Source organism: Nerophis ophidion, linkage group LG15 (assembly GCF_033978795.1).
Source record: "Nerophis ophidion isolate RoL-2023_Sa linkage group LG15, RoL_Noph_v1.0, whole genome shotgun sequence".
NCBI classification, from domain to species: domain Eukaryota; kingdom Metazoa; phylum Chordata; class Actinopteri; order Syngnathiformes; family Syngnathidae; genus Nerophis; species Nerophis ophidion.
In genome coordinates, this window is record NC_084625.1 from 4,738,679 (window position 1) to 4,755,264 (window position 16,586).

General features: G+C 38.6%; 2 protein-coding genes across 2 annotated transcripts in view; both read right to left on the reverse strand.

The window, feature by feature from the left end:
- The window catches only part of map3k22 (mitogen-activated protein kinase kinase kinase 22), a 128,158-nt gene extending 126,946 nt beyond the window's left edge, over nt 1-1,212 (reverse strand). The window contains exon 1 of the mRNA XM_061921267.1: nt 856-1,212. The gene's annotated coding sequence lies outside the window, so the exon portion shown is untranslated. The remainder of the gene's footprint in view (nt 1-855) is intronic.
- An 11,073-nt stretch (nt 1,213-12,285) lies between these two features.
- The window catches only part of dlec1 (DLEC1 cilia and flagella associated protein), a 97,400-nt gene continuing 93,099 nt past the window's right edge, over nt 12,286-16,586 (reverse strand). The window contains exons 37-38 of the mRNA XM_061921268.1: nt 13,115-13,226; nt 12,286-13,039 (exon numbers count right to left, since the gene is read on the reverse strand). Of these exons, the coding sequence (XP_061777252.1) occupies nt 12,931-13,039; nt 13,115-13,226 (221 nt within the window). The 3' untranslated portion in view covers nt 12,286-12,930. The remainder of the gene's footprint in view (nt 13,040-13,114; nt 13,227-16,586) is intronic.

Below are 16,586 nucleotides of genomic sequence, written 5' to 3' on the forward strand. Positions count from 1 at the left end.
AAAACCTTGCTGGAGGCGTTTAGGATGTTTTTGAACACTTTACAGGCGACGACCATTGACCCCATTGTTGGCTGACTTTTGCTAGCATTTATTTACGACTTAGAATGCATAAAACGTCGAAAACATGAGGATTGTGACTGTTTGACAACTTCAAAATAAAAGTGTAGTTCCCTTTTAGCAAGGTTTGTGGCTGTAGACTGAGAGGGCACTTCTTCATACTTGAAAATAAATGTTTAAAAGTAAAAGTTTGATTATAAAGTTGTTTATTTCCTGTGTTTTCAACTTCCTCCCGCCTTAGGTTTTGAATATAAAACCTTGCTGGAGGTGTTTAGGATGTTTTTGAACACTTTACAGGCGACGACCATTGACCCCATTGTTGGCTGACTTTTGCTAGCATTTATTTACGACTTAGAATGCATAAAAAGTCGAAAATATGAGGATTGTGACTGTTTGACAACTTCAAAATAAAAGCGCAGTTCCCCTTTTAGCAAAGTTTGGGCCTGTAGACTAAGAGGGCATTTCTTCATATTGAAAACGATGTTTAAAAAGAAAAGTTTGATAATAAAGTTGTTTATTTCCTGTGTGTTCAACTTCCTCCCGGATAAATAAAAGACAGATGAGGAGAGGCTGGACACACCAAACTACTTTTTTATGGACTCACGTCTGCCAAAGTTGCGTACACACAACATGAAGACAAACACAACAAAAAAAGGCATCAAAACAAGCTTTTTCGTGCAAGTGAATATTGTGTTGTTGTTGTGTCTTGAGCAGCCCTTTGAGACACTCGTGATTTTAGGGCTATATGCATCAACTTTGATTGACAGTTCTTCAAAATGTCGAACAAGTGTTGGTTACCTTGTTACCTCGGCGTCTCCATGCTCCAAAGATGGAAGAAAAAAAGGAGGAAAAGTTATCCCAGAAGGAAGAAACAAAAAAAAATAGTCAAATGTTCCAGCAAAACTGCGCGCTAATATCCGGAAACGGAGAAGCTGAGAGCGCAAACGACGGCTTTTCTCCACCGGAAATGTCAATTCTTCGTTTTTGCCGGCGTCCGAGGTCGAGGCGGGTGCTTTTTGTGGCTTTTTTAGCGGACAATGTGAACTTAGTCCCGCTGCTGCTCCGCCAAACAACACACTAAACACTACACACTACCCACTACACAGCAGCGACGGAGGCTGGCCGCTCTCCGCGTGACGTCACGACCAGGAAGTGCTGACGTCACCTCGGCTTTGTCGACGAAGGGAGGTGTAGCCTGTACTGCCCCTCGCTGGACACACCGCGCCACTGCAGCGAGTTGGCCAAAACAAACTCATTTTATTTGTATTTGTTCATCTTTTTCTTTTTTAATTGAACAACAAACATACATTTATAATTCACACAAAATTCAAGGCACTTTCAACATTAAGGAAAATAAACTAAATCAAATATAAATAGTGTAATAATAATAAAAAATATTTAAATAAATAAAAATAAAAAAGGGCCATTGAAGAGCAGGGAAAACTGCGAAATAGGCTTGAAGGGATAAAATAGCTTCTGTTTTTTCCTGACCTAACGTGTGTATAAATACATAAATACATACATATATATATGTATATATATATTTAAATCTATATACTGTACATACACACACATAGGATGTAGACTTTACACCAGGGGTGTCCAAACTTTTTCCACTGAGGGCCGCAAACTGAAAAATCAAAGCAAGCTTTTTTTTATTTTAAAAACCAATACGATAAATGTATAAAAATATACATTTCGGCCTCCACTCAGTCTTCAACACCCCAAAGGGTTTTGGTCAAAAAAATATAAAAAAATGTGTCATTATTCAGTATTATAGGCTTAAATCTCTAAATGTGAATTAGTGAATTATATTTATATAGCGCTTTTCTCAAGTGACTCAAAGCGCTTTTACATAGTGACACCCAGTATCTAAGTTACATTTAAAGCAGTGTGGGTGGTACTGGGAGCAGGTGGGTAAAGTGTCTTGCTCAAGGACACAACGGCAGTGACTAGGACGGTACAAGCGGGAATCGAACCTGGAACACTCAAGTTGCTGGCACGCCCACTCTACTAACCAAGCTACGCCGCCCCCACTAAATCAACATTAAGTCTATCTGTCGATATAACATTTAAAAAAATTAAGTTTTATGCCTTTTTTGTCAAAGAAAACAATTTTTTTAATAGAAAAAACACAAAACATGTAATATTTTCACCCAATAACATTTTGAAGTGGAATGTTTTAGATTATATAATAAGTGTAGCTTTAAAAAGGTCAATAAGTCATAACAACATTGATTTTGATTCATTATTATTTTTTGAGCAATGGCACTTAAAAAAAAAAAAAAAAAAAAAATCACACTAAAATGATTGGGAATCCAAAACATTAAGGGGTTAAAAAATGTATTATATATTTGTTTTCTTTACTTTTAACACAATAATGTCGTGATCAACTTCAGATCCGTCCATCAATTATGAGTTTTATTGTTTTTTGTTTGATCGTTTTAAAACAAAAACGTGTGGCAAACACAAAATATGCAACATTTTACACCAAAAATATCTCAAAAGTGGAATATTTAATGTGACGTAATTGAAGCCTTGAATAGGTCAATAATTCATAATGACATTGATTTTATTTTGATTTTATAGCTCGGTTGGCAGAGTGGCCGTGCCAGCAACTTGAGGGTTGCAGGTTCGATTCCCGCTTCTGCCATCCTAGTCACTGCCGTTGTGTCCTTGGGCAAGACACTTTACCCACCTGCTCCCAGTGCCACCCACACTGCTTTAAATGGAACTTAGATATTGGGTTTCACTATGTAAAGCGCTTTGAGTCACTAGAGAAAAGCGCTATATAAATATAATTTACTACTAAATCTGTAGATCAACATTAAGTCTATCTGTCGATATATAACATAAAAAAAAATTAAGTTGTATGCTCTTTTTGTCAAAAAAAAAAAAAAATTTTTTTTATAGAAAAAACACAAAACATGTCATATTTTCACCCAATAACATTTTGAAGTGGAATGTTTTAGATTATATAATAAGTGTAGCTTTAAAAAGGTCAATAAGTCATAACAACATTGATTTCGATTCATTATTATTTTTTGAGCAATGGCACTTAAAAAAAAGAAGGAAAAAAAAAAATCACACTAAAATTATTGGGAATCCAAAACATTAAGGGGTTAAAAAATGTATTATATATTTATTTTGTTTACTTTTAACACAATAATGTCGTGATCAACTTCAGATCCGTCCATCAATTATGAGTTTTATTGTTTTTTTGTTTGTTCGTTTTAAAACAAAAACGTGTGGCAAACACAAAATATGCAACATTTTACACCAAAAATATCTCAAAAGTGGAATATTTAATGTGACGTAATTGAAGCCTTGAATAGGTCAATCATTCATAATGACATTGATTTTATTTTGATTTTATAGCTCGGTTGGTAGAGTGGCCGTGCCAGCAACTTGAGGGTTGCAGGTTCGATTCCCGCTTGTGCCATCTTAGTTACTGCCGTTGTGTCCTTGGGCAAGACACTTTACCCACCTGCTCCCAGTGCCACCCACACTGCTTTAAATGGAACTTAGATATTGGGGTTCACTATGTAAAGCACTTTGAGTCACTAGAGAAAAGTGCTATATAAATATAATTCACTACTAAATTATTAGAGGCTTAAATCTGTAGATCAACATTAAGTCTATCTGTCGATATAACATCAAAAAAAATTAAGTTGTATGCTCTTTTTGTCAAAAAAAACAATTTTTTTTATAGAAAAAACACAAAACATGTCATATTTTCACCCAATAACATTTTGAAGTGGAATGTTTTAGATTATATAATAAGTGTAGCTTTAAAAAGGTCAATAAGTCATAACAACATTGATTTCGATTCATTATTATTTTTTGAGCAATGGCACTTAAAAAAAAGAAGGAAAAAAAAAAATCACACTAAAATTATTGGGAATCCAAAACATTAAGGGGTTAAAAAATGTATTATATATTTATTTTGTTTACTTTTAACACAATAATGTCGTGATCAACTTCAGATCCGTCCATCAATTATGAGTTTTATTGTTTTTTTGTTTGTTCGTTTTAAAACAAAAACGTGTGGCAAACACAAAATATGCAACATTTTACACCAAAAATATCTCAAAAGTGGAATATTTAATGTGACGTAATTGAAGCCTTGAATAGGTCAATCATTCATAATGACATTGATTTTATTTTGATTTTATAGCTCGGTTGGTAGAGTGGCCGTGCCAGCAACTTGAGGGTTGCAGGTTCGATTCCCGCTTGTGCCATCTTAGTTACTGCCGTTGTGTCCTTGGGCAAGACACTTTACCCACCTGCTCCCAGTGCCACCCACACTGCTTTAAATGGAACTTAGATATTGGGGTTCACTATGTAAAGCACTTTGAGTCACTAGAGAAAAGTGCTATATAAATATAATTCACTACTAAATTATTAGAGGCTTAAATCTGTAGATCAACATTAAGTCTATCTGTCGATATAACATCAAAAAAAATTAAGTTGTATGCTCTTTTTGTCAAAGAAAACAATTTTTTTTAATAGAAAAAACACAAAACATGTCATATTTTCACCCAATAACATTTTGAAGTGGAATCTTTTAGATTATATAAAAAGTGTAGCTTTAAAAAGGTCAATAAGTCATAACAACATTGATGTCGATTCATTATTATTTTTTGAACAATGGCACTTAAAAAAAAAAAAAATCACATTAAAATGATTGGGAATCCAAAACATTAAGGGGTTAAAAAATGTATTATATATTTATTTTGTTTACTTTTAACACAATAATGTCATCAACTTCAAATCCATCCATCAATTATGAGTTTTATTGTTTTTTGTTTGATCGTTTTAAAACAAAAACGTGTGGCAAACACAAAATATGCAACATTTTACACCAAAAATATCTCAAAAGTGGAATATTTAATGTGACGTAATTGAAGCCTTGAATAGGTCAATCATTCATAATGACATTGATTTTATTTTGATATTATAGCTCGGTTGGCAGAGTGGCCGTGCCAGCAACTTGAGGGTTGCAGGTTCGATTCCCGCTTCCGCCGTCCTAGTCACTGCCGTTGTGTCCTTGGGCAAGACACTTTACCCACCTGCTCCCAGTGCCACCCACACTGCTTTAAATGGAACTTAGATATTGGGTTTCACTATGTAAAAGTGCTTTGAGTCACTAGAGAAAAGCGCTATATAAATATAATTCACTACTAAATTATCCATCCATCCATCCATTTACTACCGCGTGTTCCCTTTTTGGGGTCGCGGGGGGCGCTGGCGCCTATCTCAGCTACAATATTAGAGGCTTAAATCTGTAGATCAACATTAAGTCTATCTGTCGATATAAAATTGAAAAAAAATTAAGTTGTATGCTTTTTTTGTCAAAAAAAAAACATTTTTTTTATAGAAAAAACACAAAACATGTAATATTTTCACCCAATAACATTTTGAAGTGGAATGTTTTAGATTATATAAAAAGTGTAGCTTTAAAAAGGTCAATAAGTCATAACAACATTGATTTCGATTCATTATTATTTTTGGAGCAATGGCACTTAAAAAAAAAAAAAAAAAAAAAAAAATCACACTAAAATTATTGGGAATCCAAAACATTAAGGGGTTAAAAAATGTATTATATATTTATTTTGTTTACTTTTAACACAATAATGTCATCAACTTCAGATCCGTCCATCAATTATGAGTTTTGTTGTTTTTTGTTTGTTCGTTTTAAAACAAAAACGTGTGGCAAACACAAAATATGCAACATTTTACACCAAAAATATCTCAAAAGTGGAATATTTAATGTGACGTAATTGAAGCCTTGAATAGGTCAATAATTCATAATGACATTGATTTTATTTTGATATTATAGCTCGGTTGGTAGAGTGGCCGTGCCAGCAACTTGAGGGTTGCAGGTTCGATTCCCGCTTCCGCCATCCTAGTCACTGCCGTTGTGTCCTTGGGCAAGACACTTTACCCACCTGCTCCCAGTGCCACCCACACTGCTTTAAATGGAACTTAGATATTGGGTTTCACTATGTAAAGCGCTTTGAGTCACTAGAGAAAAGCGCTATATAAATATAATTCACTACTAAATTATTACAGGCTTAAATCTGTAGATCAACATTAAGTCTATCTGTCGATATAACATCAAAAAAAATTAAGTTGTATGCTCTTTTTGTCAAAGAAAACAATTTTTTTTAATAGAAAAAACACAAAACATGTAATATTTTCACCCAATAACATTTTGAAGTGGAATGTTTTAGGTTATATAATAAGTGTAGCTTTAAAAAGGTCAATAAGTCATAACAACATTGATTTTGATTCATTATTATTTTTTGAGCAATGGCACTTAAAAACAAAAACAAAAAAATCTCACTAAAATTATTGGGAATCCAAAACAGTCCTATTCATTAAAGTGTTAAAACATTTTTTTAATATATTTATTTTGTTTACTTTTAACACAATAATGTCGTGATCCGTCCATCAATTATGAGTTTTGTTGTTGTTTGTTTTTTGTTTGTTCGTTTTAAAACAAAAACGTGTGGCAAACACAAAATATGCAACATTTTGCACCAAAAATATCTCAAAAGTGGAATATTTAATGTGACGTAATTGAAGCCTTGAATAGGTCAATAATTCATAATGACATTGATTTTGATTCATTTTTTTTTTTAGAGTCAACATTGCAACATTTTCTTCTTAAATTTCGCCTGTTTGCTCTTTTATACCACTGTTTATGTCTTGTATTTTTTTAATGGTATTTTTAGAATGTGCCGTTAAAAAATTCCCTGCGGGCCGCACTTTGGACATCCCTGCTTTACAACTATTTCTTTCTTTTTTACTCCACTTTTGACTATTTTCTCTGGTAACAGTATTTTTTCAGAATACTGCAGGCCACACTTTGGACACCCCTGATCCATACGAGGATTATTTTACTGGTGCTTACTTACATCGTTTTTATGAAACATATTTTCTAATAATTCCACATTTTCGTTGAGCTTTAGCATCACATGTGGCTGAGAAATACTCAAAACATGAGGTTATTACATTTGAAAAGTCATAATTAGGAATATATATATAAAAAAAAAATGACCCCATTTGAAAAAGTGTCATAATTATAACAAATAATAAAAATTGCGTTGAATAGATTCTGAACAGGATCGTCAGGTGGCAACCATGAAAAATATAATATTTTAGTCTCTTTAAAGCAGGGGTCAGCAACCTTTTTGAAAGCAAGAGCTACTTCTTGGGTACTGATTAATGAGAAGGGCTACCAGTTTGATACACACTTCAATAAATAGCCAGAAATAGACAATTTGCTCAATTTACCTTTAATAAATAAATCTATATATATATAAAAAAAGGGTATTTCTGTCAGTCATTCCGTCGTAATTTTTTTTTCCTCTTACAGAAGGTTTTTTGTAGAGAATAAATGATGAAAAAAACACTTAATTGAACGGTTTAAAAGAGGAGAAAACATGAGAAAAAAGAAAATAAAATTTTGAAACATAGTTTATCTTCAATTTCGACTCTTGTTGTCGTTGTGGCCGTATTTATGTTGCGGCTGCTATAGCAGTTATTATTATTATTAGTTTGACGAACATGCGTCTGATCCTCGAATTTTATAAGGTAATGATCGGACAATACTTTAGTGTACGGGAGTATCGTAACTTTGGAAACGGTGATACCCCTGACAAGCACTAGGTCTATCGTATTACCGTTGCGATGCGTGGGTTCATTTATTATTTGTGTGAGACCACAGCTATCAATTACAGTCTGGAGGGAGTCAGGTCCGATCCGGTGGCCATGTATTGCTAGCCTGTGTATCGGCTTGGGACATCTCTGCGCTGCTGATCCGCCTCCGCTTGGGATGGTTTCCTGCTGGCTCCGCTGTGAACGGGACTCTCGCTGCTGTGTCGGATCCGCTTTGGACTGGACTCTCGCGACTGTGTTGGATCCATTATGGATTGAACTTTCACAGTATCATGTTAGACCCGCTCGACATCCATTGCTTTCCTCCTCTCCAAGGTTCTCATAGTCATCATTGTCACCGACGTCCCACTGGGTGTGAGTTTTCCTTGCCCTTATTTGGGCCTACCGAGGATGTCGTTGTGGTTTGTGCAGCCCTTTGAGACACTAGTGATTTAGGGCTATATAAGTAAACATTGATTGATTGATTGATTGAAAATTCAACCGAAAAAAAGAAGAAAAAAAATTAGCTCATTTGAATCTTTTTGATAAAAATTAAAAAAAAAAATTATGGAACATCATTAGTCATTTTTCCTGATTAAGATCAATTTTAGAATTTTGATGACATATTTTAAATAGGTTAAAATCCAATCTGCACTTTGTTAGAATATATAACAAATTGGACCAAGCTATATTTCTAACAAAAACAAATCATTATTTCTTCTAGATTTTCCAGAACAAAAATTTAAAAAGAAATTTGAAATAAGATTTAAATTTGATTCTACAGATTTTCTAGATTTGCCAGAATATTTTTTTTAAAAGTTGAATCATAAATTTGAAGAAATATTTCACAAATATTCTTCGTCGAAAAAACAGAAGCTAAAATGAAGAATTAAATTAAAATGTATTTATTATTCTTTACAATGTGGGGCGGCATAGCTCGGTTGGTAGAGCGGCCGTGCCAGCAACTTGAGGGTTGCAGGTTCAATTCCCGCTTGTGCCGTCCTAGTCACTGCCGTTGTGTCCTTGGGCAAGACACTTCACCCACCTGCTCCCAGTGCCACCCACACTGCTTTAAATGTAACTTAGATATTGGGTTTCACTATGTAAAGCGCTTTGAGTCACTAGAGAAAAGCGCTGTTTGAATATAATTTACTACTAAATCTGCGGATGTTGTGGATAGGTGGAAGGAATACTTTGAAGACCTCCTCAATCCCACCAACACGTCTTCCTATGAGGAAGCAGTGCCTGGGGAATCTGTGGTGGACTCTCCTATTTCTGGGGCTGAGGTTGCTGAGGTAGTTAAAAAGCTCCTCGGTGGCAAGGCCCCGGGGGTGGATGAGATCCGCCCGGAGTTCCTTAAGACTCTGGATGCTGTGGGGCTGTCTTGGTTGACAAGACTCTGCAGCATCGCGTGGACATCGGGGCGGTACCTCTGGATTGGCAGACCTGGGTGGTGGTTCCTCTCTTTAAGAAGGGGGACCGGAGGGTGTGTTCCAACTATCGTGGGATCACACTCCTCAGCCTTCCCGGTAAGGTTTATTCAGGTGTACTGGAGAGGAGGCTACGCCGGATAGTCGAACCTCGGATTCAGGAGGAACAGTGTGGTTTTCGTCCTGGTCGTGGAACTGTGGACCAGCTCTATACTCTGGGCAGGGTTCTTGAGGGTGCATGGGAGTTTGCCCAACCAGTCTACATGTGCTTTGTGGACTTGGAGAAGGCATTGGACCGTGTCCCTCGGGAAGTCCTGTGGGGAGTGCTCAGAGAGTATGGGGTATCGGAATGTCTTATTGTGGCGGTCCGTTCCCTGTATGATCAGTGCCAGAGCTTGGTCCGCATTGCTGGCAGTAAGTCGGACACGTTTCCAGTGAGGGTTGGACTCCGCCAAGGCTGTCCTTTGTCACCGATTCTGTTCATAACTTTTATGGACAGAATTTCTAGGCTCAGTCAAGGCGTTCAGGGGATCTGGTTTGGTGGCTGCAGGATTAGGTCTCTGCATTTTGCAGATGATGTGGTCCTGATGGCTTCATCTGGCCGGGATCTTCAGCTCTCACTGGATCGGTTCGCAGCCGAGTGTGAAGCGGCCGGAATGAGAATCAGCACCTCCAAGTCCGAGTCCATGGTTCTCGCCCGGAAAAGGGTGGAGTGCCATCTCCGGGTTGGGGAAGAGACCCTGCCCCAAGTGGAGGAGTTCAAGTACCTAGGAGTCTTGTTCACGAGTGAGGGAAGAGTGGATCGTGAGATCGACAGGCGGATCGGTGCGGCGTCTTCAGTAATGCGGACGTTGTATCGATCCGTTGTGGTGAAGAAGGAGCTGAGCCGGAAGGCAAAGCTCTCAATTTACCGGTCGATCTACGTTCCCATCCTCACCTATGGTCATGAGCTTTGGGTCATGACCGAAAGGATAAGATCACGGGTACAAGCGGCCGAAATGAGTTTGGGTCTCTCCCTTAGAGATAGGGTGAGAAGCTCTGCCATCCGGGAGGAACTCAAAGTAAAGCCGCTGCTCCTCCACATCGAGAGGAGCCAGATGAGGTGGTTCGGGCATCTGGTCAGGATGCCACCCGAACGCCTCCCGAGGGAGGTGTTTAGGGCACGTCCAACCGGTAGGAGGCCACGGGGAAGACCCAGGACACGTTGGGAAGACTATGTCTCCCGGCTGGCCTGGGAACGCCTCGGGATCCCCCGGGAAGAGCTAGACGAAGTGGCTGGGGAGAGGGAAGTCTGGGCTTCCCTGCTTAGGCTGCTGCCCCCGCGACCCGACCTTGGATAAGCGGAAGAAGATGGATCGATGGATGGACTAAATCTGTAGATCAACATTAAGTCTATCTGTCGATATAAAATTTAAAAAAAATTAAGTTGTATGCTCTTTTTGTCAAAAAAGAAAAAACATTTTTTAATAGAAAAAACACAAAACATGTAATATTTTCACCCAATAACATTTTGAAGTGGAATGTTTTAGATTATATAAAAAGTGTAGCTTCAAAAAGGTCAATAAGTCATAACAACATTGATTTTGATTCATTATTATTTTTGAGCAATGGCACTTAAAAAAAAAAAAAAAAAAAAAAAATCACACTAAAATTATTGGGAATCCAAAACATTAAGGGGTTAAAAAATGTATTATATATTTATTTTGTTTACTTTTAACACAATAATGTTGTGATCAACTTCAGATCCGTCCATCAATTATGAGTTTTATTGTTTTTTGTTTGTTCGTTTTAAAACAAAAACGTGTGGCAAACACAAAATATGCAACATTTTACACCAAAAATATCTCAAAAGTGGAATATTTAATGTCACGTAATTGAAGCCTTGAGTAGGTCAATAATGACATTGATTTTATAGCTCGGTTGGTAGAGTGGCCGTGCCAGCAACTTGAGGGTTGCAGGTTCGATTCCCGCTTGTGCCATCCTAGTTACTGCCGTTGTGTCCTTGGGCAAGACACTTTACCCACCTGCTCCCAGTGCCACCCACACTGGTTTAAATGTAACTTAGATATTGGGTGTCACTATGTAAAGTGCTTTGAGTCACTCGAGAAAAGCGCTATATAAATATAATTCACTAATTCACTTCATTTCAATAAAAAAAACAAAGTTACTTGAACATTGATTTAAAATATCAGGAAAGAAAAGGAAGAAATTTAAAAGGTATATGTGTTTAAAAATCCTAAAATCATTTTTAAGGTTGTATTTTTTCTCTAAAATTGTCTTTCTGAAAGTTATAAGAAGCAAAGTAAAAGAAATAAATGCATTTTTAAAATATTTTCTTGGATTTTCATATTCTGTTTGAGTTTTGTCTCTCTTAGAATCAAAAATGTCCAGTAAAGCGAGACCAGCTTGCTAGTAAATAAATACAATTTCAAAAATAGAGGCGGCTCACTGGTAATCAATCAATCAATCAATGTTTACTTATATAGCCCTAAATCACTAGTGTCTCAAAGGGCTGCACAAACCACTACCACATCCTCGGTAGGCCCACATAAGGGCAAGGAAAAACTCACACCCAGTGGGACGTCGGTGACAATGAGGACTATGAGAACCGGTTGGGGACATCTCTACGCTGCTGATCTGCTTGAGATGGTTTCCTGTGGACGGGACTCTCACTGCTGTCTTGGAGCCACTATGGATTGAACTTTCACAGTATCATGTTAGACCCGCTCGACATCCATTGCTTTCGGTCCCCTAGAGGGGGGGGGGGGTTGCCCACATCTGAGGTCCTCTCCAAGGTTTCTCATAGTCAGCATTGTCACTGGCGTCCCACTGAATGTGAATTCTCCCTGCCCACTGGGTGTGAGTTTTCCTTGCCCTTTTGTGGGTTCTTCCGAGGATGTTGTAGTCGTAATGATTTGTGCAGTCCTTTGAGACATTTGTGATTTGGGGCTATATAAATAAACATTGATTGATTGATTGAACCTTGGAGAGGAGGAAAGCAATGGATGTCGAGCGGGTCTAACATGATACTGTGAAAGTTCAATCCCTAATGGATCCAACACAGTCGCAAGAGTCCCGTCCACAGCGGAGCCAGCAGGAAACCATCCCAAGCGGAGGCGGATCAGCAGCGCAGAGATGTCCCCAGCCGATACACAGGCAAGCAGTACATGGCCACCGGATCGGACCGGACTCCCTCCACAAGGGAGAGTGACACATAGGAGAAAAAGAAAATAAGCGGCAGATCAACTGGTCTAAAAAGGAGGTCTATTTAAAGGCTAGAGTATACAAATGAGTTTTAATGTGAGACTTAAATGCTTCTACTGAGGTAGCATCTCGAACTGTTACCGGGAGGGCATTCCAGAGTACTGGAGCCCGAACGGAAAACGCTCTATAGCCCGCAGACTTTTTTTGGGCTTTGGGAATCACTAATAAGCCGGAGTCTTTTGAAGGCAGATTTCTTGCCGGGACATATGGTACAATACAATCGGCAAGATAGGCTGGAGCTAGACCGTGTAGTATTTTATACGTAAGTAGTAAAACCTTAAAGTCACATAAGTGCTGCTATTTGAGCTATTTTTAGAACAGCGGGCGACTCATCTGGTCCTTACTTTTATTATTTTTGCATAATAATGGAGTTCAAGCGTGGGTGAACCCTGCTTTAAAGCTATCAGAAAACACACAAAAAAGTCAATCGTGATATTATTATTATTATTTTTGCTGTAAAAAAGGATAATCATGTTTTGTTGTGTAACTACGAATATGAAGTAGAAGAAGTGGTTTAGTGACTGTACATTTGGTGCGATCCCGTCCCCTGGAGCTGCAGGATGAGAGGAGTCCCCAGCAGCGGAGACGTGATGACCACCGAGGACTTGTACTGCACCACCTCACTTCAACACAACACAGGTGGGGGGTCACAAAGTGTCTTCCTTCCAACGCACACCTGGACGTGTTGACACACACACCTGGCCGTGAAGCTGATCTCCAGACGTTGGATGCGGGCGCGGGTGTGCTGCTGGTCCTTGGAGCCCAGGAAGCCGGAGCTGGGGGAGATGCCGAAGACATCGGCGGCCGACTCTGAAAGGTAGGAGAGGACACATATGTGGACATGACAGATGATACACATGTCAACATATTGGACAACTGAAAGGTAGGAGAGGACACATATGTGGACATGACAGATGATACACATGTCAACATATTGGACAACTGAAAGGTAGGAGAGGACACATATGTGGACATGACAGATGATACACATGTCAACATATTGGACAACTGAAAGGTAGGAGAGGACACATATGTGGACATGACAGATGATACACATGTCAACATATTGGACAACTGAAAGGTAGGAGAGGACACATTGGTGGAAATGACAGATGATACACATGTCAAGTTATTGGACAACTGAAAGGTAGGAGAGGACACATATGTGGACATGACAGATGATACACATGTCAACATATTGGACAACTGAAAGGTAGGAGAGGACACATTGGTGGACATGACAGATGATACACATGTCAACATATTGGACAACTGAAATGTAGGAGAGGACACATATGTGGACATGACAGATGATACACATGTCAACATATTGGACAACTGAAAGGTAGGAGAGGACACATATGTGGACATGACAGATGATACACATGTCAACACATTGGACAACTGAAAGGTAGGAGAGGACACATATGTGGACATGACAGATGATACACATGTCAACATATTGGACAACTGAAAGGTCGGAGAGGACACATTGGTGGACATGACAGATGATACACATGTCAACATATTGGACAACTGAAAGGTCGGAGAGGACACATTGGTGGACATGACAGATGATACACATGTCAACAAATTGGACAACTGAAAGGTAGGAGAGGACACATTGGTGGACATGACAGATGATACACATGTCAACATATTGGACAACTGAAATCTAGGAGAGGACACATATGTGGACATGACAGATGATACACATGTCAACATATTGGACAACTGAAAGGTAGGAGAGGACACATTGGTGGACATGACAGATGATACACACGTCAACATATTGGACAACTGAAAGGTAGGAGAGGACACATATGTGGACATGACAGATGATACACATGTCAACATATTGGACAACTGAAAGGTAGGAGAGGACACATATGTGGACATGACAGATGATACACATGTCAACATATTGGACAACTGAAAGGTAGGAGAGGACACATATGTGGACATGACAGATGATACACATGTCAACATATTGGACAACTGAAAGGTAGGAGAGGACACATTGGTGGACATGACAGATGATACACAGTTCAACATATTGGACAACTGAAATGTAGGAGAGGACACATATGTGGACATGACAGATGATACACATGTCAACATATTGGACAACTGAAAGGTCGGAGAGGACACATATGTGGACATGACAGATGATACACATGTCAACATATTGGACAACTGAAAGGTAGGAGAGGACACATTGGTGGACATGACAGATGATACACATGTCAACATATTGGACAACTGAAAGGTAGGAGAGGACACATATGTGGACATGACAGATGATACACATGTCAACATATTGGACAACTGAAATGTAGGAGAGGACACATATGTGGACATGACAGATGATACACATGTCAACATATTGGACAACTGAAATGTAGGAGAGGACACATTGGTGGACATGACAGATGATACACATGTCAACATATTGGACAACTGAAAGGTCGGAGAGGACACATATGTGGACATGACAGATGATACACATGTCAACATATTGGACAACTGAAAGGTCGGAGAGGACACATATGTGGACATGACAGATGATACACATGTCAACATATTGGACAACTGAAAGGTAGGAGAGGACACATATGTGGACATGACAGATGATACACATGTCAACATATTGGACAACTGAAAGGTAGGAGAGGACACATATGTGGACATGACAGATGATACACATGTCAACATATTGGACAACTGAAAGGTCGGAGAGGACACATATGTGGACATGACGGATGATACAAATGTCAACATATTGGACAACTGAAAGGTAGGAGAGGACACATATGTGGACATGACAGATGATACACATGTCAACATATTGGACAACTGAAAGGTAGGAGAGGACACATTGGTGGACATGACAGATGATACACATGTCAACATATTGGACAACTGAAAGGTAGGAGAGGACACATATGTGGACATGACAGATAATACACATGTCAACATATTGGACAACTGAAAGGTCAGAGAGGACACATATGTGGACATGACAGATGATACACATGTCAACATATTGGACAACTGAAAGACTGATCGTCATAATCATAAAAATACGATAATAATAAATAAACACAAGGTGGAGACAAAGTTCTGTCATATTTAATCAAACTTCAGTTTCGTGTAGAACATTTAAGACATGGCCTGAGATTGGTCGTATCTAGTCTGACACCTGTTAGTCCCGGTCTGACCGTCGGAGTCTGAGACAAGTCGACCAACACGACAACTAACGATAACGAAGGCGGACAGTTCGCCCGCCCTGACCACCACCACTTGAGTGATAAGTACTTGTGATTGATAAGTACCTATGACAGTACTTGTGATTGATAAGTACCTATGACAGTACTTGTGATTGATAAGTACCTATGACAGTACTTGTGATTGATAAGTACCTATGACAGCACTTGTGATTGATAAGTACCTATGACTGTGTTCTAGTGCGTGTGATTGATAAGTACCTATGACTGTGTTCCAGTGCGTGTGATTGATAAGTACCTATGACTGTGTTCTAGTACTTGTGATTGATAAGTACCTATGACTGTGTTCTAGTACTTGTAATTGATAAGTACCTATGACTGTGTTCTAGTAATTGTGATTGATAAGTACCTATGACTGTGTTCTAGTACTTGTAATTGATAAGTACCTATGACTGTGTTCCAGTACGTGTGATTGATAAGTACCTATGACTGTGTTCCAGTGCGTGTGATTGATAAGTACCTATGACTGCGTTCTAGTGCATGTGATTGATAAGTACCTATGACTGTGTTCCAGTGCGTGTGATTGATAAGTACCTATGACTGCGTTCTAGTGCGTGTGATTGATAAGTACCTATGACTGCGTTCTAGTATGTGTGATTGATAAATACCTATGACTGCATTTTAGTACATGTGATTGATAAGTATCTATGACTGCGTTTCAGTACGTGTTGGTGATAACTACCTATGATTGCGTTCCAGTACGTGTGATTGATAAGTACCTATGACTGTGTTCCAGTGCGTGTGATTGATAAGTACCAATGACTGCGTTCTAGTGCGTGTGATTGATAAGTACCTATGACTGCGTTCTAGTATGTGTGATTGATAAATACCTATGACTGCATTTTAGTACATGTGATTGATAAGTATCTATGACTGCGTTTCA